The sequence below is a fragment of the Vidua macroura genome, chromosome 5 (assembly GCF_024509145.1).
Source record: "Vidua macroura isolate BioBank_ID:100142 chromosome 5, ASM2450914v1, whole genome shotgun sequence".
In the NCBI taxonomy this organism is placed as follows: Eukaryota; Metazoa; Chordata; class Aves; order Passeriformes; family Viduidae; genus Vidua; species Vidua macroura.
The window spans coordinates 26,969,083-26,996,786 of NC_071575.1; the positions used below are offsets into that span (position 1 = coordinate 26,969,083).

Genomic DNA, 27,704 nt, shown 5'->3' on the forward strand with positions numbered 1-27,704 from the left:
CAGAACCCAAATACAGTTGGTGGATGCACCTCACAGAACTTCACTAACATGAATGTTCATTGGTTTTACATCCCAAAAACACTGCCTCATACATCACCACGTGGGACATGGCAGTGACAAGTGCCAGCAGCTGTGAATGTGGAAGCATGCCAAGAGCACCAAAACAGGAGAAACCGTCTGTTGGGGAAATTCCTTGCCTGAATCCCCTCCAAATGTCTCTGTACCAATCTCGTGAGACACAGCTATGCCAGAGCCTCCTGGAAATGTTTCTGAAGAAATATTGTTTGAGATGTGGAAGAGCACCAAGCCATTTCATTTACCTACTGCTATTGCTGTTCTTACTAAAGAGCATTGCTGGACACCCTGTTTGATTTGTGAGTAATCCCAGGTCTCCCTAAGGCTGGCCAGAATGCCAGCTGCTCGTCTCTCATAAATGAGAATATCCCGTGTTCATATCCCCTGGGAAATCTCTGGGATAGCAAGATGTGATGGGAGCTGAGCAGAGCTGAGAAATCAGCACTGGGAGGGCAGAGAGCAATTTGTTGCTGAGCAGCAAAGCAATTGGAAGATGCTGGTGGATGAAGCATAAAGTGAAAAGGATCAGAAGATGAGTGCAAGTAAAAGGTGCAGAGCAGCTAAAGCCCTGGGAAGAAAGCAAGCCAGAAAGAGTTTCTTGGCAGGGGGAGAATGGTCAAAAGTAACTTTAGGTACTGTGAACAAAGAGATGTTCTGCTTGCTGTGTGTAGGGACAAAACTTGGTATTGCAGACACACCCACCCACTGTAGTGCTTGTCCTGGAAGAAGTTGCGTATGTTGGTGAACAGGCATTGAAGCCTCTTCCTCTCCTGCTCCTGGGGCTTCAGGATAGAGCTTGTGTCAGGGGAGGCCAGAGTGCCTCTGCTTTGAGCACCATTTCAGGGTCTGTGTTCAGAGCAACCTCCTGCTGGGGAGCAGGGAAACACTCAGGGAGGGGAACAGAAAGGGTGAGGAGGCTCTGCATGGCAGAGGCTGCCCTGAGCTTTGTGTGCTGGAGTGCAGCAGAGCAGCAGCTCAGGGTGGGGGGAACACAGGAACAGGTGAGGTGGGAGGAGAGCTGGAAAAAGTGAGGGCGAGGTCTTGTTTTATGCATTGGGGGTCACGGGGATGCTTTAAGTGACTGATGCACAGAAACACTTAGCTATTCAAAATGAAATTTACAGGAACTACCAGGAATAGCAATTGTTTTGCTAAAGGATGCAGCTTCCTGCTTTTGGAATGAGGGCTAAGACATGCTTTTTGTTTTTTCCCATATTTCTCCCCTCTGCCAACCTTTTATTGTATCTGTTTATTTCCAAGATGATTCTGTGGGATCCCTCTGTTTTGACACAAGCAGTAAGCCAAAACCTCCTGCTGACTCAACACCACTTCTTTAAGGGTTTGGTGGGTTATGGGTGAAATATATCCAATTTGTATGCACATGGAGCACCAGAATATGCAGTAGTGAATAATTTATTTTATTAACATTTTATTTTTTCAGAATACATTCATGTCTAGAGAGCCTAGATTAAAAGTGGAAAGCATAAAAGTTCATTAAAGTGTGTGTGTAATTACATGAGATTCAATCATTCTAATATACAGCTTAAATGTATTGACATTAAAGAAATTATTAAAAACTGGACATAATACATGAGAAGAATTAATGAGTGTCACAGGGATCCAGTGAGGAAAGCAGGGCATTCACTTTGTTGATGAGAGATAAAGAGATTGGCCTTTTGGCTTGGTAGTTATTTACTCTATGCCACAGTTTCCTACATTTGGAGTTCCTGCTTTCTGGGCTGCTAGAGAGCAGGGGGTGTGAGATTCAAGTGAATGCACTTGATGGGGAGATACACCAGCACCACTCCACTTCAGCCCTCTCCCTTCTTATTCATGGAGTAGCACTGAGTGCCATCAGGGATGAGACTTTCTCAGTCAGGGGAATCATAAGTGCAGAACTAAACAGCAGCCAAAGAGACAGGAGAGATAGGGGGTGTTGGCCTGGTATGGTTTTGCTGGTCACAGCTTCCCCTGCTGAAAGAACTCCCACTGCAGTAATGATGAAGAAGGTCTTGAACAAAACTTTCTGTTCCTGAAACTCTTTCTTCCAAAGCTGAGACTGCAAGTACTGCAATATTGGAAATTTATACTAGTGCTGTGTGGAAAAAAAACCCCATATTCTCCTTCCAAGGAGATTTCTCCTTCCTCTCTGGAGGTTTCTATTAGCCCTTTGAAGTGCTGTAGCTGGTAGTTGGTAGCTGAATTTCTATCCAGGTCATAGGTGGAAAACTGGTTTTTGCAATATAGCGATGAGTCATCTCAAAAAAACAAGAATAATTTGCCTTCAAAAGAAGTAAGCTTATAAAACTCCTCTGGATTTTGGAATAAGGCTCACCCTACATTCAGTGTAGGACTGAATCTGCTGCTGCTGAGTACACCAGTGTATGTGTACTTGTCTTTTGCCACTGGAATCCTGCCTACAAGTCCTACCTAACTGCTCTAAGGCATGAAAATCTATAGGCAAGTAACTTGGAGGAGTGGATTTTTTCTGAGTTATGGTATCCCAGAGAAAGCAACAACAGAGCAAAGCTAATCTCTCCTTTTAACTCACACTGATTTTCAGAACTGAAAAGACCTCCCAGTTGCAGAAGACCTCCCAGTGGATTTTCTTCATGGTTTTACAACGGATCCTGGTTCAAGCTTCCTTCTTTCTTTCATATGTGAAATGTAGGTTCAATATTTTGTCCCAACTTACTTTGGTCTTGCACTTTTGCTCTTTTTGTCATTTAAAATTACATTTGGCTTGTGATGTTGCTGACTGCTGCCCATTCTGGAAAGCTGTTCAGCTGGAAGAGTCTAATTCCCCACGTGTTGATGGCCACCATGACAACAGCCAGGCCAACCAGATTTACACCCAGGCCAGCTTTCACCTGCAAAAGCAAAATGCATCAGAGCAACTTAATCAAAACCAGTTAACAAAAAAAAAAAAACCAAACAAACAAAAAAAAAAAAAGAAGCAGTAGGATTTATACTGACTCATATATAGTGTGATAATTTATGTATAGTGATTTCTAGAGCAAAAAAAAAAGCATAAATGAGAGCATATGTGTGAGGGTATATGTTGGAGTATTCAGGAATGAATATTCAGGTTAGAGACTGATGCAGTTCATTGTGAACTGCTCAGTTTGTCACTTCTCAATCAGATAATCAGAATGGGGAGTTAAACCATACAGTGATACACAACTTGCTATGGAGCTAGGTGATAAATCTAATTTCTTATGCTCTCTTGTGCTTGTCTTAGTAGGTCAGTGAAGAAAAGATTGCATACTCCTAAAGATCTTCAGACCATTGCATTCATTAAAAAAATACAAATAAGAAATGTGTGCACCCTACAGCAGATCTGTGGTTGTTCTTAACCTGACAGCTCTATTGTGTAAGAGCAGTGCAGACATCACTACTTAATATTAGCAGAAATATAGTAATTTTTATTGCACCAATGCTGTTGTTATTATTATTATTATTATTATTGTTGTTGTTGTTGTTGTTGTTGTTGTTGTTGTTGTTGACTGCTTGATGTGGGAGTTATGTTGGAGTTGTATGAAGCATGGGAGGATAAATCCAGTGCCAAGACTCACCATATCTTTGATCTGGCAGTGCCCATAACTGAAGACAATGGCATTTGGAGGGTTACCCACTGGCAGCATCACGGCAAATGAGATGCACATGGTGACAGGAATCAGGGTGTATAAAGGGTTGATAAGCAGGGTTTCTGACTGGAAGAACAGAGGGAGAGAGGTGTTTCACCTGATCAACAAAAGTCACGGCTGACAATGACTATGAAAGGACCCTCTCTGCTGTGAATCACATCTGCCTAATTTCTAAACTTAAGCTTGAAAGTACTTTTTGGTTGGTTGGGCTTTTTTTAGAGCAATGCCATAATTTTGAACTGGTGATGCTCCGGGGATCTCTCTTGAGACTTTTCACACTGAGGGAGGTTGGAGTTTGCTACTAATAGGACATGTTTGCTCTTTCTCCCACTTGTTCTCATGTCATTCTGTATTGTGTCTTCTGGACCTTAACACTGACTGCTGCTTCAGTCTTCATCCATGAGAAGTCACAACAGGTTAACACAAAGAACTTGCTTCTTCCAGTTGCTGAATATGCTGAGACCATTATGTGATGTCCTCCTGAATAGTGGTTGAGAGAACCAGCTGTTCATGATCCAAATTTGCATGGTGAGAAGGCAGAGATGATGGAATATTTTCTACAGTGGGCTAAAGAATGCAGTTTTCAGTGGTGATGAATTTTTCCATTTTTATTTGCATTGCTTTGGCCCAGTTTTATATGAGAGGGAAAGGGAAGGATAAACAAGGCTACAATCATTTTGGGGATAGGAAGTGTCTCCAGGTTACCTTTGCAATCTGAAAAGAGAGTCTGCCTTAAGATGGCATTTCTTGCTACAAGTAGATTATTGCTCTAAATATTTTTCAGGAGAATCTCTTTCTGCATGGAGCAGAAGCAAAACTGAACTCCTCAGCCACAGAAACAGAATTACATATTGTGATCTGACCACATCTTAATATTAACTCAGAATTGTTCACATAATATGATCTGGGACAATCCCATAAAATAGTTACAATAAGGAAAGATGATTCATACCTCCATTCTTGGACAGAAAAGTTTCACGTTACATTAAAGAAAAAAAAAAAGAAATTTTCCGTAACTGTTATTCCAGTATAAAATTAAATTACTCTCTCTTTCTTCTACCTTTGTCAATAGCATCCTGATTTTTCTGCACCTTACAGACATCTCTGCTTTCCATGGTGAAAGACAGTATGCTTACCAGATAAACCCCTTGAACACTTCTAAATCTGAAATAAAATTTGGTACTCCAGCCTTTTCTCATAAACAGGGAGCAGGTGACTACTAAATAATGAACAACACATTTAAAATAACATTGACAAAAGCATCTCAAGCTTTATGTGAAATTCACCTAACTTGTTAATTCCATAGTCACCTTCTCTTGTACCTGGCATATGAATTCCTCAGTGCACTTTGTCTGAGAGGTATTATAAATTCCATGATGCTAAAATATGATTTTGGCTGCCCAATTATATTATTTTTCCTAGTTTCAAGACTACAGAACCGTAGCTTGGGAACTGAGGCTGGGTTTCATTTGGACAGAGTGCCAAGATCCTGACATCATGAAAAATTCCCACAAGCCTGTGAGGAAACAAAAGACTAAAACTGTCACTATTTTAACTCACCATGCTGCATAAAATAGGCAGAAAGATGGTAACAGTTGCTGGATTACTAACAAATTCTGTTACCATGGACACCAAAATGCAAGCCAGCAGAGTTACAGCCCAGGAGGGAAGGCTGCTCAGGGAGAGCATTTGACGTCCAATCCATGTAGAGAGGCCAGAGGTCTGGAGAAAGGACAGAAGCACAAGACTTGCTAAATACTTGGTATGTTTGTAAAACAGATTCTTCTTTCTGTGGCAGTTTACAACAGAGAATCCCACCAACAAATAAACAAAGTTCAGGTCAATGCTTTCTGCATTTCCTTTTGCTTAGTAAACTAGATTTCACTGCAGTGTTTAATAAATAGCAAGAAAGACATACATTGAGTGCAGGGAGTGCTGCCCACTATATTATGTACAAACTTGTAAGTATCCACATCATAAATCCAAACTGGGGAGCATAAAAAGGAATAAAAGAGCAGGTTGATAATATGTTTAAGAAGGAGGATAAAATAAGAAATCTACACCAGTACCTTGCATCCAGCTGCTAAGGCATAACCTCCTCCAACCAACACTACAATCTCCCAGGGCATGGTCTTCTGAAAGTCCTTCCAGGTAATGATGGGCTCCAGTGTGTTAATTTCTGCTGACTTTTCACCATCTCCTATATCAAATAAGGTGTGTGACCAGTATTATACTGCCTTTTTTGCAAAGGCCTTCACATTTTTCACAAGAATAGAAATGGTTGAAGATGCATGGGACTGTCTGAGAGAGAGGCAAAGAGGCAGTGCATAGCCTGTTTCTCTCGATAGCCTGCTTCTCTCGAGCCTGGCCTCACAAAATGCAGCATATTAATTCCAAACATCCTGACTTTCCCTTGCCTGCTCCTTTGATGTAAATGTTTGTAAACCCCTGTGTTCTCATGTTACAGCTTTTTGAGGGACTGTGTGCCGTGTTGTGGTATGCATGTGCATATATCTGTAGACCCCAGAGATGGTGTTACAATGGGATTATATTATCAAAGAAGGACTATGAAGTAGGCCATGATGCTTGACAAAGTGCATTTAGGGCCCTAGATTTTATCTGAGGACATTAGGATTTTTTTAGTGCCTGACTATTTTCTTAAAGGAGGAGCTAGAGAGTGTCATATTTTCCTAAAACCTGTACAAGATATAACAGCATAAAAATATATGTTTCTATAAATTTATAATCTTTACATAAGACTGTGCAGACAATTCTACTTTCATACAGCACTGCTGAAAGACTGGTGCAGCAAACTGATCAAACCACTGAGTGCTACCCAAACACAAATGTGAAATAATCTCACTATCAAAAAGACTGTGAGAGAAGCATTGCACAAAATTGGAATATTGTCTGGCACTTTATGATGTCTTTTATATTTTTCATAAGACATTGCAATGATTTCCACTGTATGAGTGATGACTCATTTTTTTTACTGGGGTTTGTCTTGAGCTGATTTTCCATTATAGTTTTTTAATATGGAACTCCATCTAAACCTTTCCCAAAGCTCAGTCCTCAGTCCTGAAGTCTAATAACTCTGCTAGCACAGAACAGGCAGCAGTTTCAGATTCAAGACCTGTTTGCCATCCTCTGGATGAGACAATATGAATTACAGCAAAGGAAAAGGGAGTCTGATGTAGGAAGGACTGGTATCAGAGGAGAAACTGAACCTTGACTTACCAACATAAAAGTATCTTGGAGCTTTTTACAGACAAAAAAAAAAAAATCATTAGACATTGAAAAATGTACCAGTTCTGTTTCTTACTGCATTCGCCTCACCTTTTCTCCTTTTCCCAAAACATGGCTTTTTTGCTGGAATCAGGAAAAGGAGAAACCCAAGAAATACAGAGACAGTGGCGTCAGTCCGGTAACCTTTCCTAGGAAAAAAATAGCAACATTTTCATAAAAACACATTAACAGAAACATTTACAAACCAGGTACATAGCTCCAAGCACATTTCTGCAGGTGCAGTTGTATTCCCACATCTGAAGTCATGCTAACAGCCCACTAGAAAAATATGCCTGCATATCAAGGGTACAAATTGGATTTTTTCCCATTTATTAAACTGACTGTGGTAGGCAACTTCAATCACAGCTCAACAATTTTTAATATTGTGGTTGAAAAAAAATAATCCCTTTTGGTTTACAAATCTATTAACTTGGAGGTACAAAAAATAGTGTGTTTACTGTAGTGTAAGAAACAGTAAACACATTCTGGGGAAAAGCCAAACCCAGGTGATCCTTTAGAAATGAACTGTAGATTGATTTGAAATTAAATGTTTAAAACTCTTTCTGTAAAAGTATTTTGAGGAGTGCCAAACTCCATTGATCATCAGAAAATCACACTATTAGGAATTGTTTTTCTGTCGAAACTGGAATGAAAAATTAAAGTAATTGTATACAGTAGTAATATAAATTACATTCAAATCACTTATTCTTTGATGTGCAAAGTGTGTTACAGTAAGCTTTAATGTAATTTGTTTCAATATTATTTCAAATAAAAGAAAAATTATTTGCTTCAGTCCCCATTCTCAGCAATATTTAACTGAATGGATATTTTCTTGATAAAACACTCTTTGTCAAAAATTTTAATTTCAATTATAGTTGCAATATATTCTAGTGAAAACTTCTTTATGAATGCACTAAAATGTTTTAAGCTCAGCATCTGACCCTCCTATTCTTTTAGATTTGAAATGGTTTCATTTACTTTCTTTACTTAACTCACTTTGAATATTGAGAAAGAATAAAATTTTTCACTATCCAGACAGATATAATTAAAGAAAAAAAAATCCTAATTTTTGAATAAAGACTCCATTTTTCACTGCTTCATTAAAGGTGGCTGATGATGTCTTAGGGGAAAAAAATATTGTAGGAAGTTATAAGAAGCAAAGTTGTATTCCTGTGCAGTTGTTTGGGGGATTTTACTCACTTCTCAAAAAAAGATGACCATCCTGGTACAAAGCCAGGCTCACGAGTGAACCAAAGCAAGGTCATCAGGATGAAGAAGAATCCAGTCACCATCTCAGGATAGCTAGAAAGAAAAAACAGAGAAAGCAAGGAAGTAATTCCAAGGTCTGTCTGAAAATTCAAGAAGTAAGTAAGAAAGCAGAAACTGGCTTCAAAAAATGATAAAAATCATAGGAAAAATAGCAAGGAATATTAGTTTGAATTAAAGAATTTTAGATTTGGCTTCCAGCTGGGAACCATCTAAACCTAGTAAGAAATAGGCTAAAAATATCCATCTGTATTTGCAATTCAATCATTCATGGGCAAGACCTGAAGGAAAATATTTCTAAATGCTTGTTTTGTATTTGCATTGTTATCTGATTAAATGTGTTAACAAGGTGAAGCTCATATTAGCATTCCACTGTAAACACATTCTCTTGCATTTTTTAGAAGGGTAGAAAGCCTAAGAGTAAATGACAATGTAAATTAGCACAGATGGTGCACACAAGGTGACTTGAGGATACTTGAGGTGGCTTGAGGAATTTTAATTTAGCATAGATTTAAATTAAGAGTGATTTCATATTTAGGCACAGCCTGAACAACAGTTTAGCTCCAGAGTTTATCATATTCAGGCAGCTGATCTGTCAATATTTCAGTTAAACAACACAAAAACATTTTGTGAAGAAGGAATTCTGTGACATATCAGCCTTTTTGAAAATGAAAATCTTGCCAAATAATCTTTCCAAGAGACATTTCTTGCCATTGTGCATGAATATTATGGGCAACTAGGAAGGCTGGGTAACTCATGGCATGGGAAAAGGCCTTTTTTGAACTTATATCCACTAAAATAAGTATGTGCCTGAATTAGGAGAAGGGGTCCTTTAGGATTCAGACAAACCTGGACTCAGATGACCTTTGAACCCTGGAAGAAACTTTAATCCTTTCCTTTCTTTTCCTTTTTCCTCAGAAATAAATGAGTTACAAGTTAACACACATGCTTGTAACAAAGACTTTGATTTTAGGGTTTTTTTTTTTTTTTCATTTTGTTCTATTTCTATCCTGGAGGGGAGGTAAAAGCTGAGAGCATTAAAATAAACTACATGAGCCCAAGGCAACATGGAGGGCAATAGGAGACAATGAGAGACAAATTCCCAAGGAAGGCAGGTCTGGTTTACCTAACGTTTCCCAGTTTCTTGTATTCCTCTTGAATTCTTCTCTCTGACATTTCTTCTCGTTTGGTCTTCTTCTTCTTGCTCACAGAACAAGTCTCTTTAAAACTGAGAGAGCACAATAAAATTAGGTAAGGGCATAAAGAGGAGGGAAAAAGGTAATTTTAAAAAAAACAGCAATGAGATAGAGGGAAAATTCTGGTATCAGGGACTGTTGGGAGAAGATGTGACTGAGACAAGGACTGATGGCAATGGGAAAGGAAATTACTGAGTGTGATATTTGGTTAATCTGGTTTCAGTTCTTTTAAGTTCTTTTAAGATTCTATTCTAGACATAGTTGGAAGGTCCCTAGGGTGCTCTGACTAGTACTGATTGGTATCACTGAGCCATCTTGAGCCATGGCTGGGCTCCCTCTGCGTAGGCTTCCTCAAAGAGCTGCCAGAAACCTCCAAAAGCTATGGCTAGTGTCTATCATCACGTGGAAAGATTGTGACAGAGGTCAGCTATCAATAGAAATTTTTCATGGGCTAACTATGCTTTCCTGGATCAGGGTTATCCAACATATTTGGGGCCTGCTCTGGCTTTTGAGACCATATTTGCCTTGAATATTCAGGATACAAAAGGAGGGAAAGCTGTGCTTGGGATCCCATTAGCTGTCACGACCTGTCTGCTTCTGATTATACTGTCATAATAACATTTGTTTCTAAATCAGGCACAGCCAGAAAAGCACCACAGAGGCCAGGGGAATCAGCCTGGTGTTTTGTCCAGGTGAAAGATGCCTGTACTTCTGCCAGGGACATGAAAACGAGCATATTTCCTAGCTGAATACATTGATCCTCCTATATACTTGTATGGATGTTAAGTGAATCTCTTAGTATATTCAGTTTTCCTTCATTCTGTAAGAAAGCATGGACATTCTTCATTGAAATTAAGATGCTTTCAGGCTCACTTTAACCCTCTCCTTTTCTTCTTTCCAGAAGTGTTACTTAGCTGTGCTTTGAGCCACAGATCCCTCCTTTTTCACTCCAGCTGTACCCTCTGTCACACAGAGGTGTAACAGGATCTAAGCCAGTCTAAAAGAAGCAGTAGCAGTGACTCAGGTACCATGGCAGCACAATTTTGTAGCTCTTTAAGGTGATAATAGGTGCTTTTATGGTTCCTGCTATTTTAATGTCTCATTGAGTACCTCACTAGGCACCCAGCTGTAGCACTGGCCAAGCCATGGACTGCAATCTCCCTCAATGTATCTGGCCAGACTCACAAAGGAATTTGCATTGCCCAAGATGCAACAAAAAGACTGGTCAACAAAAAGACTTAACCAGGGTTTTCATTTCACATGGGCAAATATGTAACACATTTTTTTAGCTCACTTAGCATTGCTATTCATCTATAGGTATTTTAAATTTCCTTGCAAATCTAGCTGTTAGACTTTAGTAAAATCTACCAGCAGGGAGAAACAAGGCTGGAAGAGCCCTCCAGGCTGGAAGAGAAGAGCTATATGGTTTATAAAGGACAGCTCTGTAGTAACTTCTACCCTTAGCTCTTCTTTGTTGGCAATGATCCTTGGGTGGGTCCATTCTCTTTCACCCTTGACCTGGTTTAGGGCCTTAAAGTCTGCAATGCTGTTCCAGCTAAGCCAAGCAATATAACAGATTGATGGCACAGGGCTTCCTAGGAAAATAACATTACGGGAATTCATTAAACATTTATGCACAAGCGTTAGGCAGCTGTTTCAACATGTTCTAAGTGTTTCCAGGCTCAGGCGCATGTGAAGGCAGAGAATTTAAGCCCAGCTCCCAATATAATATGTTCTTTAATGAAGTGCAGTGAATAGAAGTCAGAGATTAAGAAGCCTTGGAATCAACTAGTACTTCTCAAAAAGTCAATAATGCTTCAGTCTCTGGTATTATTTAGAACAACATTAATCAGCATGAAGTCTTGGATGCAATGTGGAATTTCAATTTTTTTTTTTTTTTCAGACCAAATTAATTGAGGGTCATGTTAGGACCTGTTTCTTCTCAAGATTAAAAAACAGTGGCAGAGGGAATTTATATTAGCTTTTTAATTCAAAACTATAAGACTCAAAGACTGACTAAGAGGGGCTTGGAGACATTCACCTCTAAATTACTTCTTCAAATCTAGTCAAGGTCAGCAGCAAGCAGAACTCAGTATCAATTTATTCATTGTCCTGGGTGAAATAGTGATGTCAATTCAGTTTACTTTTAAGAGTGAACTAAATCAAATTAAGGCCAATTTAATTCAGAGTAAATGTGTCTGCATCACAATTCAATGCAGATTAACAATTCCATTCTAAATGCACACATTTAGGCAATTTTCATTAACTTTGTAAAGACAATATGTGGCACAAATAAACTAGAAGACTGAAACTTTTTCTTATTTTGAGGCCTAGGGACTGGTATTAAACGTATTTGTTTCTTAAGCTGTGAGTCCCTTCCACTTTAAAGAGAAATATATAGAGAGTCCATTTACCTTTAATTTTAATTGGTCTTATGTTAATTTCATTGAGCTGGAGGAAGATCTGAAAAGTGACTTGTTCACTTGCAGTTATTTTTCTATTAATCTTTTAAACTGTGCTTTTCCAAAAGTGCTTATAATAAGATATTTGGTCCACAAAGGAATCCTCATTGTCACAAGAGTGAAAAAAAGCCCCCAGACCAGCTGAATGTTTAGTATGGATTTCTATCAGCAGTACCTGGGCACTTCAATCTCAAGCAGCAATACTCTACACTGCTGTCTATGCAGGGCAGCTAAGCAGTGAGATTTCCTCTGGTAATTGTTCTGACAACAAGAAGGAAATTGTGCCTTAAATCCTATCATTTGCCAGTCAAAACTTCTTTATGAAACACATTTGAGAAGAGCTGCAGATGCCCTGCTTTTGTAATCTGTATATCTTGAACAACTTTCACTCACTTGCAGCCCAAGAACAGCCAGTGCAGCCAGAACCAAGTCAGCACCAACATGATGAGGGAGATGGGGAAACTGAACAGAAACCAGGTTCCAAAATTCACCACTTCAGCTTTTGGGTACTGGCTGTGAATTAAAAAAGAGGATGCATGAGGAGTTAGAGCAGTACAGGGACAGGGACCTCCAACAGACATAGTTGCACACACATCTATGGGCATATATATCTGTCATGGGGTGAGAGAAAAATTCCATCAGTTTGCATTTGCAACAGCTGCATTACCTATGCAGAATGAAACCAACAGACAGTGTAGCACTCCAAAGCTTTAACATCAGATGGTCTGGATTGTCTGGCCAGCTTCAAAAACACTTGGAGATACCTAAAGTGAAACTCCATCCCTACCTGTGGCTTATATTAAAGCTTCTTTTAGGGTTGTCAGTCTTCAGAATGATTTCACCCAGAACCTCTTTCTATGTCTTCTCATGGGCCACACAAATATCAACTACATTCTGCTGTGCTCTGACAAAGATATTGGATGTGTGCATTTGATGCAACTGTCATAAAAGCAAGATCTTGGAAAATTCTGTAAAATCCAAATCTGTGGATTAAGCATGACTTCTGAACTTAGTCTCTCTCTTTAAGAGAGACAAATGAGAGATATCAAGGCAGTAGTGGTAGCAGGAGATGGTCAGAATAAGATCTGAGCTTGGATGTTTTTCTGTGCATGACAAGTGCCACTAGTCTCCTGACAGAAAAACATTCATGTTTCTGACATTGAAACATTCATGTCTTTGAGAGCCCTGGGCTAATGATAAAGGAAATACTTAGGTGATCAGAAAGCTGTTTCTCATCTTCTCTGAAGCAAATGCATAAGGTCACATATGTAAGTTGGTTGTTTGGGGTTTTTTTGCACTACATGTTGAGCAGCTGTTTTTATGACATTTCTTCTTTTGTGAGTTTTTCTTTGTCTTCTCTGGTCTATCTTCATAGCTTTAGTGTTTACTTTTCTAGAGTGCCTGCTGCCTTCATGATAATCACTATGTCAAATCAAAAGAAGTTGCTGGAGAAACTTCAGTGTTATCACACTGAGGAGTTTTCACTTTGCATGAGAGAAAGACATAGGTATGTGTTAACTTTCAAACATGAACCACTGGTAATAATATTAGAGTAGAGGAAGAAGCAAACTTTCCTTCACAGAGAATGTTCTTACTAGGGTTCCTTGAGGTAGGAAATGACCCACAAGGATGGCAGTGATTCTCACCAATCCCAGTTCCACTTACTTGTTGAAGTGCTCAAGGAAGATGAGGCTGGTGGAGGTGCCTATGATGGTGGTCAGCCCCCCGATGGTTGCCGCGTAGGAGATGCTCAGCGAGAGGCATTTGCAGACCATGTGGTCATGCCTGGTCTGGTATCGGTACTTGCTGCTCAGCCCGAGATCTGAGGGCTCAGGGGGCAGGACCAGGATCTGAGCCTGTGAGAGGACATATTCACAAGCAAAGCAGGTGATCAGAGCAGCAGCCCAGCTCTCTCTAATGCCTGAATGATATGGGGCCCAGAGAAGCAACAGGTTTGTGTAAGAGAGGACCGGTTTTTCTTCACAGAGACTAACTGGGATCAGTCCTGGAAACTTGTCCCAGGACCTAAAATTGCCTGGTCTGTGACAAAAATGTAGGACAAACAGTAATCAGACTTCTGGCTAAGGTTTGGGCCAGCTACAGGTCTGACTGGAATATCAGTGGGATACCAAAAGCCTTTGAGGGCTGCAGGGGCAGGATGCCAGCACTGAGCAGAAAGAGTCCATAATCCTTGAGGCTTAGGAGCAGCCACCACACAAAGGCTTGGTGAACTTTTCACACTTAAACTGGCCACGGGCCTCTAGGGATGGAGTGCTAAGGACCTCAAAACAGCATGGAAAAGGCTGAGCAATGGGAATATGGAAGGAAAAGATGCCAGAAAATTTTGTTCCAAAAGAAGTTTTCAAATCAGTGACAGGAAAATGTCTATGTTGGTAGATCAAGTCCTTGTACTGGGAAAAAACATACAGTACTTAAAGGCACTTCTCATGCAACCTGTAATTTAAGTATGAGGAAAAAGGCAGCAAGTGGTTCATAAAGATTTGTTACATTTACTAATTTTTATTTTGATTTATTGAATTAACTGTGAATGCAAATTCATGTGTTGATTTTAGCCTTTTCTGTCATGGACATAAATTTATGCCATTAGGACACTACAAAATTGTCATCAGCAATCTCTTCTTGGATCCACTCAAGAGAAGTAGAAATATGAATTGATTTTATGGAGGATTTTGAGGCTGGGTATTTTGGAAGAATTGATTTAATGGAGGATTTTGAGGCTGAGTATTTTGGAAGACCAAAAGGAAGTGGATATTAAGAGTACCTAACAAAGTGGCTGAACAGATTAATGGTCTGCTTTTTTCATTCTGAGTAGGGTTTTGTGTGCCAGGGGTTGTTATTCTTGAGTTGGGCTATTTTACAAGGAGGATTTGCAGAAACAAAGTCACTATTACAGTCAAATAATAAAGGAAACTCATGATCACATTACTGGATGTAAAGCTAAATGAATTGTCCCAGCCATTGGGGAAGGGTCTTCTGAACAACCTGTGCTGGGTGCATCTAAATGGGAGCAAGAACTGGCAAAGGGCCAAGCTGTGGCTGTGCTGAGATGATGGAGAATGATTCCTTTCAAGGAACAAATATGAAACAGTAGGGAGCAGGTGATATCCACATCTGTCTTTTGCCTCAGCCCAGGGTCTAACATTTCCTTACCTGAGGTAGGTGCTGCCCATTGCTCATAGAATTCATTGTTCCAATAGGGTTGGCTATCATGTGCACACCATTCATACTCTGCAAGAAGGAAAATGCCATTGGATTAGCCTTTCTTGTATTCCTAGGGGCGCTTGGAATAGAATTTGTGATGCTTTGTAAAGGTACTGGGTGGAAGGCTTTGGGAACAAAAAAAGGAAAAAGAAAAAAAATGTTCCAAAACTACAAGAAAATCCAACCCACTAAAATCTGCTGTTAATTTTACACTGGGGGGAAAAAATGTTTAACCCCCCTGCTTTTTTAAATTTTGAAGTGATTTTAAAGTCAGATTAGGTCTTCCTCTATCATGTAGGAGACTCTAACAGGTCCCTTGAGCCTGTGGCTTTGTGATATGTGCAGGCTGCTGTAGCTGAGAATTCTCAGCTTCAGAAGCTGGCAATACTGGAACAACAAAAGATCATATCTGAATTTGGTATAAACCGTATGGAATTGTTAGTTCACTGACTGGATCTCAGGATCTCCAGCAAGGAGTACAACAGACTTCTATGGTTTTGTACTTCTGTTGTTGCTGTTACAGAGCTAATGTTCCCCAACTGATTTGTGCAAGCAGGCTACCAGGTTAAATACGAAGCAGGACATTCTGCAATACCTACTTTCTGCCAACAACCACCACACATTTGAAATAAAGGGACCAGCAGTTTTTTCCAGAGCTGTGCACATTTTGCTCTGCTGGCTCCTGCATTAGAAGACAGAGTAGCACAGAAGATACCACCTATGACAATACCTTTGAGTGTATCAAGGAGCTGAAGTCAGTAGTAGTAGCACTAAAAACAAAGAAAGGAAAATATGCTTTAAAAATGCCTGTTCACCCAGCTCCTGCAAGAGGCACACATCATGGGTAGGAGGGGCAACATCTGCAGGAGATCTAGTGCCTACTAAAATGTTGAATACCAGTTATTAGAACCTCTTATGTGGGCTCTCGGCTGTCAAACAATAAGAGTCATTATTATGTTTCATAGATCAATCTCTAGCTGTGTAACAGTGCAGTTCCACCTCCATGCAAGAAAAAATTTGTTTCTTGGTAGTATTTATCCCATTCTAGGAGAGGACTACATTCTCTGTGGAGTGAATCACCAGGCAGTCCAGCACCACTGCTGCCTGTTCTAGTCAAGTTCTTCCTCTGCCAACTTTTCCAATGTTGTTTCTAAGTACCTACCTGTACCACATTAAGGCTTGCCTAAAACCTGCCCTGTGTGGCATGTGGATCATGCAAACAATCCACTGAAGTAATTTCCAGAAGATGTGTTACTTTTCCTGCCAAATTCAGAACTCTTTTTCAAGTAATCCTATTTTAATAATAGTTCTGTTTGAAATATCCCACACATACTCTTCAATAAGGGGTTAAAGGGTTTAATGGCACAATGCCAATCTGAAGATTTCATTCTATATTGCATAGAAAATATGGCTGGGATAAAAAGAGATATGGCTGGGATAAACAGAGGGAATATTGGAGGACCCAAATAGTCTCTAGATTAATGATAAAACTATTTAGATCTCATAAGTTAACTTAAAGTCATCAACCTGTACTGTTTTTATTATAATATTTGTTTTAAGGCAAATTAAAATTTAAAGTAAAAGAAACTTGTTTATCTTTTATTTTGAGCAGTTGCAAACAATACAGAAGGAGCTCAAAAAAGGACTGTGCAATTTTGTTCTCACACTTCATAAGTTGCCCCTCAGAATTGGCCTATAATTTTTAGAACATTAGCTTTGTATACCATCTTGTATATCTTGAACTGATGGTAAATTAGATAATTTGACAAAGAAATTAGTCCTTTACTTGATTTACCTTTTCCCCTTACTAGATTCTACCCCAAATAGAAACTACTGGTGTTTCAAACCTCTGAAGAAATGCGTCTCTATTTAAAGAAAACTTCTACAAATTTTGTAGGGGAGCAGGGGTGTTTTTTTGTGGCTTCTCCCTCCCCTCATGTCCCCCTGCCCTCCACTCTTCAATGCAGGCATCTCTCTTCAATGCAGGCAGTTCAGACTTTTTTCAGAAGGGCCCTGTAAGTGATGTCCCTCTGGATATGTCCTGTGAGCAGTCTGTGCTGTACTTGGATCTTCTTCATCACTGATCCTTCAGGGGAACAGAATAAAAACCTGTGGACAACACTTCCTTACACAGCACAAACTTAGATTTCAAAAGAGGTTTCAAACCCCTAGAAATATTTTCCTTCTCCCTAAAATATCTATAGTATTAAAAAATGAATCAATACTGCAAAGTTTTAGTGAGATCCAGACCATTGCATTAATCCCATTTATCATGTAAGCCTTCCTTGTCAGTCACATGTGAAACATTCACTTGTAAGGTTTTGCTTGCCCTTCCTGGCTCTACTCCTGGGTTCATCTCATTGCAACCTGTGTAGGGCTCAAATGTCCAGTCCTGGTGTACAGGGTTCATTCTTACTCCTCATTGATGAAGATAAGCTCCAGTGAAGGCTGGCCGTGCTTTTCACCGAGACCTGCAACAGAAGAACAGAGAGCAGCCCTTGGGGTAAGAACTGAGCTGAGCCCCTGGCTCACACCACTGCACCTGGAGGAGCTGCTGCAAACGAAAGCTTGTCCAAACAGTCTCAGGTTCTCTCTTGATGTGGCATTTAATTATTTTGTATTGTATTGATCATGTGCATCTGGCAATTGAAAGACTGTGATACCTATGTATAATAGACAAGGTTAGATGAAATAATTTTCAGCCTGGAAACTGTAAAGTGAAAGAAAAGAGAGATTCTTTTCTTCCTCGGCCTTTTCTTCTGGGAAGGAATGAACAAAATGAACCTTAGAGCTCTTATCAATTTTTTATTATGAGATTGTCAAGAGAAAACTTCTGAGCCTCTTCTAAATTTCCTGGACTTTTTTCCCAAAGGTTTCCTTCCACCCCTGAAAAATCCTATGACCAAGAGCTTATGACACACAGCTACAGCAGATGTCCTGATTCCATATAAATAGCTTCCCAACTCCTATTCTTCTATCTCTTCTAAAATTTCCTTTCATTTTTTGAAAGGAAAATCAGAGTACAAAAAGGAAGACTACATATCAGTGTTTTTGGCAGTATAAGTGAGACAGATCTGACCTCGATAGAATTTCAATAATACCTATCAACAAGTCTAGTCACTGACAAACAAATGAGAAAAGAGTGAATATCAATAGTGACAAATACCTATTGGCTTGTTTTCTTCAGCAATGGTGCTGCCTGCAGTCGTGATGACCTCGCACTCCTCCTCAGCATTCACCAGCTCCTGGAGCACTGCCTCCACGATTGGCATCACCATGGCTGTGGTGGAGGTGTTGGAGAGCCACATGGAGAGCACTGTGGTGCAGCACATAAAGCAAAGGAGCAACCTGGAGTGCAGCGTGGGGAGACACAGGGAGTCAGAGGCGGCAGAAAAAGGAGGGGAAGATTTCTAAGCTTTCAAACTCTGAAAGGAAAGATGGGTATAAAAAAATGCCCCAAGCCAAGGTAGCTTTTGCCCCTGAATGGGAAGATCAGAATGGTTTCAAGCTGCTGCTCTCAGCCTCAGACTACCCCAAAGCCAAAGGTTCACTCACATGCCTGGCTTGGCTCCAGCCATCATCACCATGCGCAGGGCAATTCGCTTGTGGAGATTCCACTTTTCTACAGAAGCTGCCACACAAATCACACCCATGAGGAGCAAAGTTGTGTTCTTGAAATATTCAGCAGCCACCTGCATTAAGGGCCAGGGGGAAGCAGCCAGTTAAAAATGCAGTAAATACCCTACACAGAAAACATGCTGAATGAGAAGAAATATAGCATAGTACATTTTTGCTCCCTTAAGTAAGAATGACAAGGAGCTGGAGAAAATGAAGAATTCATAAATCAACATATTCTCTTTAATCTCTTTCTTGTTGTGTTTACAAATAAGGCTCTATCCCCTATTGTTTATAGGCTTCTGAGTTTTGAAGAGATCAAGAGAAACGTTATATTTGCAAGCAGGATGTCCAGTGCCTGCGGTGAGTCAGTCATACTCAACTAGGCTCAGATAGAAACAAGCACAAACAAAACTGCACTGAAGGCAGCTTATTCATGTGCTTCATCTGCTTTTTCATTCTGCAGGTATTGTTGTCTATCTTGCCTATATTTATTCTGTTTTGTTCAGCTTTTGGGCAAAATGTGGCATCCCTAAAACCTACAGTGTCAGGGAGAAAATGTGTCAGGACTTGCTCTTCGAATGCAATAAAAAAAGGTTTGTATATTGCTTCAGTGATCCACAGATCCTGTGTCAAGACTTGTCACATTGGAAATCCATTTCCATTTATCAGGAAAAGAGGGAAAAGTTTCAAGAAAAAGAACTTTAATTTAAAGACAATGAGCAAAAACCATCACTGGCTCAGGAAAATATTCAGACATCACCTCCAAAGCAGGAATCATGGATGTGGGTCTTGCTAAAATATGAGAAGATATTCTGTGAAGCAACTGCAAAAATGACAAATTAGACCAACCATAAAATTCTTACTCCAACACACACACATACTTCCGTAAAAACAAACCAAATGGGAGAAAATAAAATTTACAAACATATGCTTGGGGCCTAGCAAAATTTTTCATTTCATTTTGATGCAATCCTTCCTAGGCTGTTGCTGGAATATTTTTCAAGAAATGTAATTTCTTCAGTTTAAAACTAGTTCTCTAATGAAATGTAGGTGCCAGCATTTTAAAACAATTAAGATCAGAAGAAGCAATATTTTTTTCCATTGTCCTCAGTTATACTGATGATCCTTCATAAAATGCAAGAATGACAATAATGTTATTTTGTGAAATCTGCAACAAGTTATATATTTAATGACATTTCTTCAATAAATCCCTATGGTGACTAAATAGACTTGGCCATCATAATTGTGTACCAGAACTTTTAAATATCACCTTTTTGGCTTTCTTCCACTGGTTTCTTTCTCATTAACTCTCTTTATTTTCCTGCTACCTTTTCAAAAAATAATGAGGTGAATAAAGGAAATTCATCAATCCAGCGGCATGAAGAATCTGGGATTTTTTTTCTCCTTTATTCCTTTCATAGACATTTTGGAAAAATAAGTGAATGCTAATAGTCCCATTAATACCAACATACACATACATGACACTGTTTCATGCTCTTAAGCCCCTGTGAGTAATTCATATCTTAAATAGTAGCAATTTTCTAGGCAAGAGTCAATCCAGAACAGCAGATTGGAAATAATGCTTCCGAGTTGTTTGTTTTTGAATGCAGGGATTTATTTCCGTTCCTAAAGCAAATAATACATTCTTTGCAGTAGTCTTACTGTCACTTTATTTGCTATTGCATTGAATTTCTCTCAGGATGACATTAAATTTCCTTCTCCAATGTGCTGCCAAATTTTTAATGAAAATGCCCAACTACTTTACCTTTATGTTAGGAAAAAAAGATTGTGAAAATACTGAATTGTTTTGGTATGAAAATGTATCTAATTTTATTACAAAACTTGGGGGAATAAGCAGTCATTAAACTCTTGGCTCATGCTTGTTTCTATCCATTTATGGGTATTCCCAGTGCTAGATTGTGAGAGAAATCCAACAATTTTATGTTTGCTACATATTCCTCTGCATTCTTATCTGTATTACTCATCCTTAAATCAAATGTGCTGTCCCCTCACCCCCCCCAAAAAGAGATAGAAAAAGGCAGGGGAAAAAAGTTGCAGAGAAAATAAAAGAAATTCTTGGCATATAATGAAAGAAATTAACATTCAAAAAAACCTCAAGTAAGCAAATTCAGGTCTGATCATAGCGACTTTTTTGTACAGCTACTCCTTTGCCTGAGAACTTTTGGCTACAGTGCAGCAGAAGGTTACAGCTTTGAAAAAGGCTAGACATTCACCTGGATAACAATATTATCTAGTCTTTTGCAAAATTACCTAGTCTTTTGCTCATTTAACAAAATTATATAGTCTTTTGCAGTAGATGGTAACTGGTTTTAGCATATGTTACTTCTTGCCTTATATGACATCCATAATAAATAAAATTGGAAGGAAACTTTACTATACTATACTAAACTTTACTATTGGAAGGAAGCTTTATCCTACAGCTGCTGTTCACATGGATTTGAGGAGGGCAGAGGTGGGATCCTTTGGTGCAATAAGTTTTGGTAATTGTTGGTGATGCAGGAGCTGAAAGGATGGACACCTCTCCTGGCTATTATTGTCTATCTTATATCCTATATCTATCCTCAGATGAAGAAAGGGCTGGTGGGACCCAGTTACACATTACAGGATGTACACTTCTGCCTCCCATGCCTCCAAGTCTTGTTGCTGCACTAAGATCAGTCTCGTTCAGATAATTAGCTGAGAGTAAGAACATTAAATGATAAAAACAGACAATGGTCTGACCTCGCTGGACTTCATGACCCCAAAGAGAGGGTACAGGAAGGCAGGAACCAAGGCTGCTGCCCCAAGAGGCACTGCTTCAGAGACCCAGTACACAGCTGTCACGATGAGCACATAGGCACACGAGGCTTCCTGCAGGGACAAAGCACAGGGGATGAGTGTTACTGCCCCACCACATGCTGTGGGGAGCCCTGTGAACTCACACAGAGGATTCTTCAGACTGTGAGTGCCTGGGTTAAAAAAAAACCAAAAAGGACTGCATTGGGACCTCCAAAGGTGCAGCTGTTTGGGCGTGAAATCTTGGCTACCTTGTAAAAGGAGAGTGTCAGAAGATAATGCTAATGAAAATTTTCAGACATAATCCAAGGCAATGTGTTGGGTTAAGCCTATTTATCAGAAAAATAATGGCTTCAAGTGCATTTGCAAATTCTTTTGATTTCCATAATCCAATATATGTACCAAGCATTCAATCATGACTCCTCAGATTAGACCTGTTGACCTGCTATCTCAGCATATTTTTCTCTCCAGTCCTGGACGAAGACAGGAACTAGTAGTTTTCAGGACCAGATGAAAGCAATCATATTTGCCATAAAACTGCCTTGTAGTTATTTTGGGAAATGCTCTGGAAACTTGGGTTGGTTTGAGGGGTTTTGTTTGTTTTTTTGGTTTTTTTTGTGTGTGTGTGTGTGTGTTTGTTGTTTTGTTTGTTTGTTTGTTTGTTTTGTTGTTTAAGCAGTGTGCAAACATTTTTTTTAGCTGATTTTATTTGCTCAGGTAATTTCTTCAGACCTTCGGAAGAAGACCGCGGGCCTGCAGGGTAGGAGGCAATGGGTGAAAGGAGTTAATAAAAAAAATTTGCTGCTGTCCAAGGTTCTGGTTGAAAAAGGCATGAGAGCATCATGGTGAGCAGTCGTGGGGAGCTGGGATATGGTAGAGAAAAGTGCTATCTGCTGAATATTCTTACAGGAAAACACAGCTAGTGAATGGAAGTCTTCTGGTCCATTTCTTTAGAAATGTCTTTATTTATGGCTCTCATTGGAGTTCTCCTTATGCTCAGTTTGTTGTATTCAGCAATAGTTCCTATACTTAGAGACCTGGGGATGTCTGCTGGTGATAATTGCAGAAACTATCCTCAAGAAAAGGTTTTTTCTCTTCTTTCTCTTTCTCAAATTTGAAGCCAAGTCCTGTACTTGCCTTAACCTGCAGTTAGTAGGTCTGCACTGATTTATTCCTGCTATAAATTTATCTGTTCTTCATTATGTACCAGATGTTCCATATGAGCTTATCAAGCCATATGGAGTCACAGCTCACAAATGGCTATTGTTTAGAAAATTCACTGTTCACTAATGTTATTTGAGTCTCTTAAAATATAATTTTATATATTATACATCTATCCTGGCTGGATGACTTCTAAATAAAGCAGCTTTCAAGAGGTCTCGCAAGCAATTCTCACAGATCCTTGTGCAAATCAAAGAGCATGTTTTACATTTCATTGTTTTCAACCAGTTTTGTGAACAAGGTGGTAAAGCCTAGTGAAATTATACAGGGATGTGGGTTCAATAGAATTAATCAATAGCTAGTATTTAAATTCATCTTTATAGATGTCATTTTTACATTACCTCTAAAAAAGCCACAATCAGATGTTCTTTTTTTTTTTTTTTTTATTTTTTTTTTTTTTATTTTTTTTTTTTTTTTTTTAAGTACAGCTTATGCTAACAACAGGCTGAACACAACCCAAAGAGGAAGTTAAGATTGATTGGTATGTACTATTTCCTTTACTTGTGCAAGAATTGTAGCCAAAGTTACTCAGAAACTTGGATTTAAATTAGCTGCCAGGTCTCACGCTGACTCCTGTTTCAGAAAAGTGTAACATTAAACAGTTATAATTCAACAAAGCCAGGGAAGGTTTATATTGGATATCGGGGAAAATGTCTTCACTGGTAGGGTGGTCAGGGATTGGAACAGATTGCCCAGAGAGGTGGTGCATCCACCATCCCTGGAAGCTTTCGGAGGACGTGTGGATGTGGCCCTTGGGAATAAGGTTTAGTGGTGAACAGGGCAGTGCTGGGTGAGCAGGTGGACTTGATGATCTTAGAAGTCTTTTCCAACATTAATGATTTTATGACTCTGTGATTCTATGAAGTAGGGCCACTAAAATAACTGAAATAAGTTTATAAGAAAACCTAAGTTCCTTTGAGCAGATAAACTCAAATTACTTGAGAGGTTATGAAGAGTATCTGAAAGGCTGCTGGAGAAATTTAGCTCTGAATTAGCCAACTTGCTGCTCAGTCACGTTTAACTACATTGTACCTCAAGGTTAATATTCCACAGAGAGCAGAGCATGGGGCCTTTTTTGTGACCTTGTGACTCCGAAACATTTTTAATTTTTAACTCATTAGCTTCTGCTAATGCCTGGATGGGCTCTGTATCAGATTCAGCAGTTGTCTGAGGAGAAAAATAACTTCTAATTAAAGGAGAATCAATTATTTTTTTATTTTAGAGCAGTCCAGATGTAATATCCAAGGGGTATCCAAACCATTTTCTCACTACAAAAATGTACTTCTCTCTAATTTCTTTGAGCAATTATGTCATTTTCTATTACTCCTCTGTGTGTGGCAAAAAAAGTAGGCTGGTAGTGAAAATTGAATAGGACAGAGGGAATTTGCATCTCTACCAAAACCTTATTGGGATGGGCACTAAGTCTTTGTGTTTCCTATATACTAGGCTGTAGTCATTTTACAAAAGAAAAAAACCCAAATAAATTGCATTTTTAAATGGTACAAAACTGTAAGCAAGTACTGGGAAAGCCAAGCTTGCTAATCTCCACTAAAAACTTAATCGGCTTGTCTGGCAACTTTATTTATTTTCTCAGTTGGTTTCCAAGAGAAACCATAATAATCTCTTCTATTTAATTGAACTGAGTTTATATATTTAATTAATGGTTACCAGAGCTACTAAGTATTACACTGAAGCAGTGGCAGTGTAATTTTAACTGCTTCACCCGCCTCACTTGTTGTTTTACAGCTGAAAAATTCTGTTAAACCCACCTCAGAGCTTGAAGCAGGGAATTGGAAAACGTGATGGTTGGAGGGACTGTCATCTAATTATTTCTCTTCAGTCAGTCCCTTAGGTTAAAAGAAGAGCTGAAAGGAAGCCATGGCTAAAAACTCCACACTAAGAGTCATGCATAAAACTTCTGTAACTAAAATTTCCAAGGATCTCAGAATGATTAAAAGGAAGAATAAATTCTATGTTGGAAATTTGCCCACTTATTTGCCCATTGCATATCTTGCATGCAGATATGTGGTTAAGCTCTGCAAAGTGGAAGTCCAGCCTCCGGAATAACATCTTTGATTTTATGGAATAATGCTGAAATTCCATCCTTCAGCTTGGTAAATAAATAAATAAATAAATTTAAAATTTCCATCCTTCAGCTTTATTTGGTATATAAAACCAAAGGTAAATGAAAATATGTCAACTGTGGCTCTTCAGAGCATGTTCTGTGCTTTAGGGGCATATTCAGATCAATATGCTGATTTGGCATATCAAGATGCCAAAATCCCCTGATACTGCAGGTCTCACAGCTCTGTCAACAGGTGACTTTCAGGAGTCATCCAAATGTCCTTGACTGGGTGCAGTGTGGCCACAGCAACAGTGGTCACAGAAAGCCTGTCCCCAGCTGACTGAAATCATGCGGCATGCCTTGTGGTATCTCTGGCTTTATGACCAAAAAAAAAAAAGTGGATAAAGATTACAAAAAAAGAAGAAAAAATGCTCACATGTCACTGTAAACAATGAAGGAAATGAGGACAGAATGAAAAAGACCCTCAGTTTGTAAAGCACACCCTTTTTTTTTTTTTTTTTTTTTTTTTTTTTTTATACCTGAAAGGCATTTATGTATGTCCAAACCTATGGTACAAGTTCAGTTGTAACTCCAGAAGGGGAAAAAATAATTTGAGTAAATTTTCTCAAATTTATTCTTCACCCAACCATTTATTTTCACAAAATAATATAAAAGAAGCTGTGGACTTTATTCCCATTAGCAGCATCTACCAACAATTCTGAGTCCTTGTGCTCCCTTTGATCTCTCTTGCCACTACACAAGTAATGCTCCTTTGAACTTTCCAGAGATGTGCTGGTATCATCAAAGAAACTGCAAGCTGATTCCCTACAGAAATGCAAATATAAATGACCTGGTAATTTCAATCTCTATTAAAAAAACCCCAAAAAACCCCTAATATAATTGTAAAAATGCAACCATGTAATATTCAAATGTAGAAAGTAATCATAGTCAATGGGTTGTAACAAAGTAAAATCTACACAAAAGCACTTGGATAGTGTAATGTCAGCTGAGTTTACTTGGTGTAGATGTTTTCTTAATAGCACTATAAACATTTGCCCAGCTCTTGGTCAGATTGTCAGCTGTACTTTACCCTCTGTGGTCACTCACATATATACAAAGTGGATGTAAATCTCCACTGGATGGATTTTCACATCACTTTGCAGGAAAGCAGCACCACGAAGTGCAGAGTGACAGTGCAGAGGAGCTTCTACTGTACAACAGCAATTCTTGCAGCAATCCTGTCAGTGAACTCCTGCTTCAGCAGCCATAAGGTGCTTTACAATCCCCTTGGCTGAGCATGCCAGGGAGCATCTCTTTTCATGTCACCCTTCCAGTGACATCAGGGGAGATTAAACCCCTCTGTAGAACAAGCCTCTTGGAAAGGGTGAGCCTTTCTGTTCCCTGAAGAGCACAATTGTCTGTTATTCATTCACTCTCTTGAGATAAAAGAGATGAAAAAGCACTGTAAGAGAACAGCCAAGATACATTGAAGTTCAAAGCAGGAAAACTCGAAGTGCAGCATAAAGTTCAGTGGTGCAGGAACATTTCCTTTCAATGAATCCTGGTTTATTTTCCAAACAAAATGTTACTGTTTTGTTTTTGAAATCAGTTGTTCTATTTCTAATCCTTTGTAAATTGGGTAAAGTACTAGTATTCATAAATCCCCTGATACTTTAAGGAAGAATGAATCTTTAGCAGGGTAGAGGATGGAATGGATATTGCTGCACTTTTTGGACAGATTTATGTCTAGGTCTATGGGGAAGGAAAAGCTGCAGATTTTTAATGCATTGCAGATTTTGATAAGTTAAAGTCTCTAAGGTAGGAAAACACTGCTGTTTTATGGGTTACAACTGCAGAGATGTGCAAAGAGAGGACTTTACCATGTGGTCAAGGCAATCAGTATCTCCAAAGCAGTGTCAGGAACCCAGCTGCACTCACTCCTTTCCCTGATCTGTGTGTTAAACACAGGATATTCCTCCTTTGCATTGCTGTGTATGCCAGTGTCAGAGCTGCAATGTTCCAGCAGAGGTACCTATAGCTGCTCTGGAGCAGTCAAGTGCCACCCAGTCACCCAGTCCCAGCTCCTGCCGCACCTGAGTTGCTGTCTTTATAAATCCCCACTTGAAAAAGTCCCTCCATGCATACTTATAACTAAAAACTAAAGACTCTATAAGCATTCATTTTAAAGACCTCTTCTTAAAGAAAATGTCATGGATATGTTTGTTCTGTTCCCCCTTCTACACGATATTATTTTAGAAAGAGATGCAACATTTCTGCTTTAAAGCAGTGCTTTTCTAGCTTCACCTGACTCTTCATTTCTTCTTGTGACACCACAAGGTATCTCTAGCTCTTAGTGATGATTTCTCAGTAACCCTCACAGTCCTTCAAATATGAGTCTTTGATTTTTCTAAGATCTGTGCTTCTTGACATCTTTGTCTTTCTTTTTGCACGCTGCACACTTAATCAGCAGGACTACCTGCTGCACTCAGAAGCTTTGGTAAAAAGAAAATGAAAATGTACTTACACTGCTGGGGTATATGAGTGGCAGAGGAAGCAGCAGAAGTGGAATGAGAATAACGAGCAAGAGATTTCTGGATCGGAGAATCTCCTTCATCACTGCCATACTCCTTCTAGTGGCTTTCTTCTCCTTCAGATTCTTCTCTGGTTCCTCAGATATTCCAATTTTCACGCCACGTTTTCCTTCACCTGTGCCTGGATTTTCCCCCCAAAAAACTCTCACAACCTCATCTCCAATCCCCACAGCCACTTAAAATATCTTCCTTACTTTATTTATTCTTCAATCTGTTGTTTTGAAAAAGTTTTTTGATTAAAAAGACATTCAGTCTAGGTA

At 39.2% G+C, this 27,704-nt stretch overlaps 1 protein-coding gene across 1 annotated transcript; it reads right to left on the reverse strand.

The window, feature by feature from the left end:
• Nucleotides 1-1,474: 1,474 nt before the first annotated feature.
• On the reverse strand, nt 1,475-27,476 carry SLC13A4 (solute carrier family 13 member 4). The gene is made up of 16 exons (XM_053977731.1): nt 27,378-27,476; nt 21,514-21,642; nt 18,709-18,845; nt 18,320-18,501; nt 17,570-17,624; nt 15,884-15,923; nt 15,103-15,180; nt 13,597-13,787; nt 12,325-12,444; nt 9,400-9,501; nt 8,208-8,309; nt 7,059-7,156; nt 5,792-5,922; nt 5,283-5,444; nt 3,651-3,788; nt 1,475-2,945 (listed from the first exon to the last, which is right to left on the reverse strand). Exons 1-16 carry the CDS (start codon nt 27,474-27,476, stop codon nt 2,808-2,810), a joined length of 1,902 nt encoding a protein of 633 aa, XP_053833706.1. The 3' UTR covers nt 1,475-2,807.
• Nucleotides 27,477-27,704: the final 228 nt, after the last annotated feature.

Excerpts from the sequence above, each read along its gene's own strand:
- SLC13A4 (XM_053977731.1), bottom strand. The coding sequence starts at position 27,476 with ATGGCAGTGATGAAGGAGATTCTCCGATCCAGAAATCTCTTGCTCGTT. Across the intron at positions 9,502-12,324 it reads TGGCTGTTCTTGGGCTGCAA|TTTTAAAGAGACTTGTTCTG; the intron begins GTGAGTGAAAGT and ends GTGCTCTCTCAG. Across the intron at positions 8,310-9,399 it reads AAGAAACTGGGAAACGTTAG|CTATCCTGAGATGGTGACTG; the intron begins GTAAACCAGACC and ends TTTTCTTTCTAG.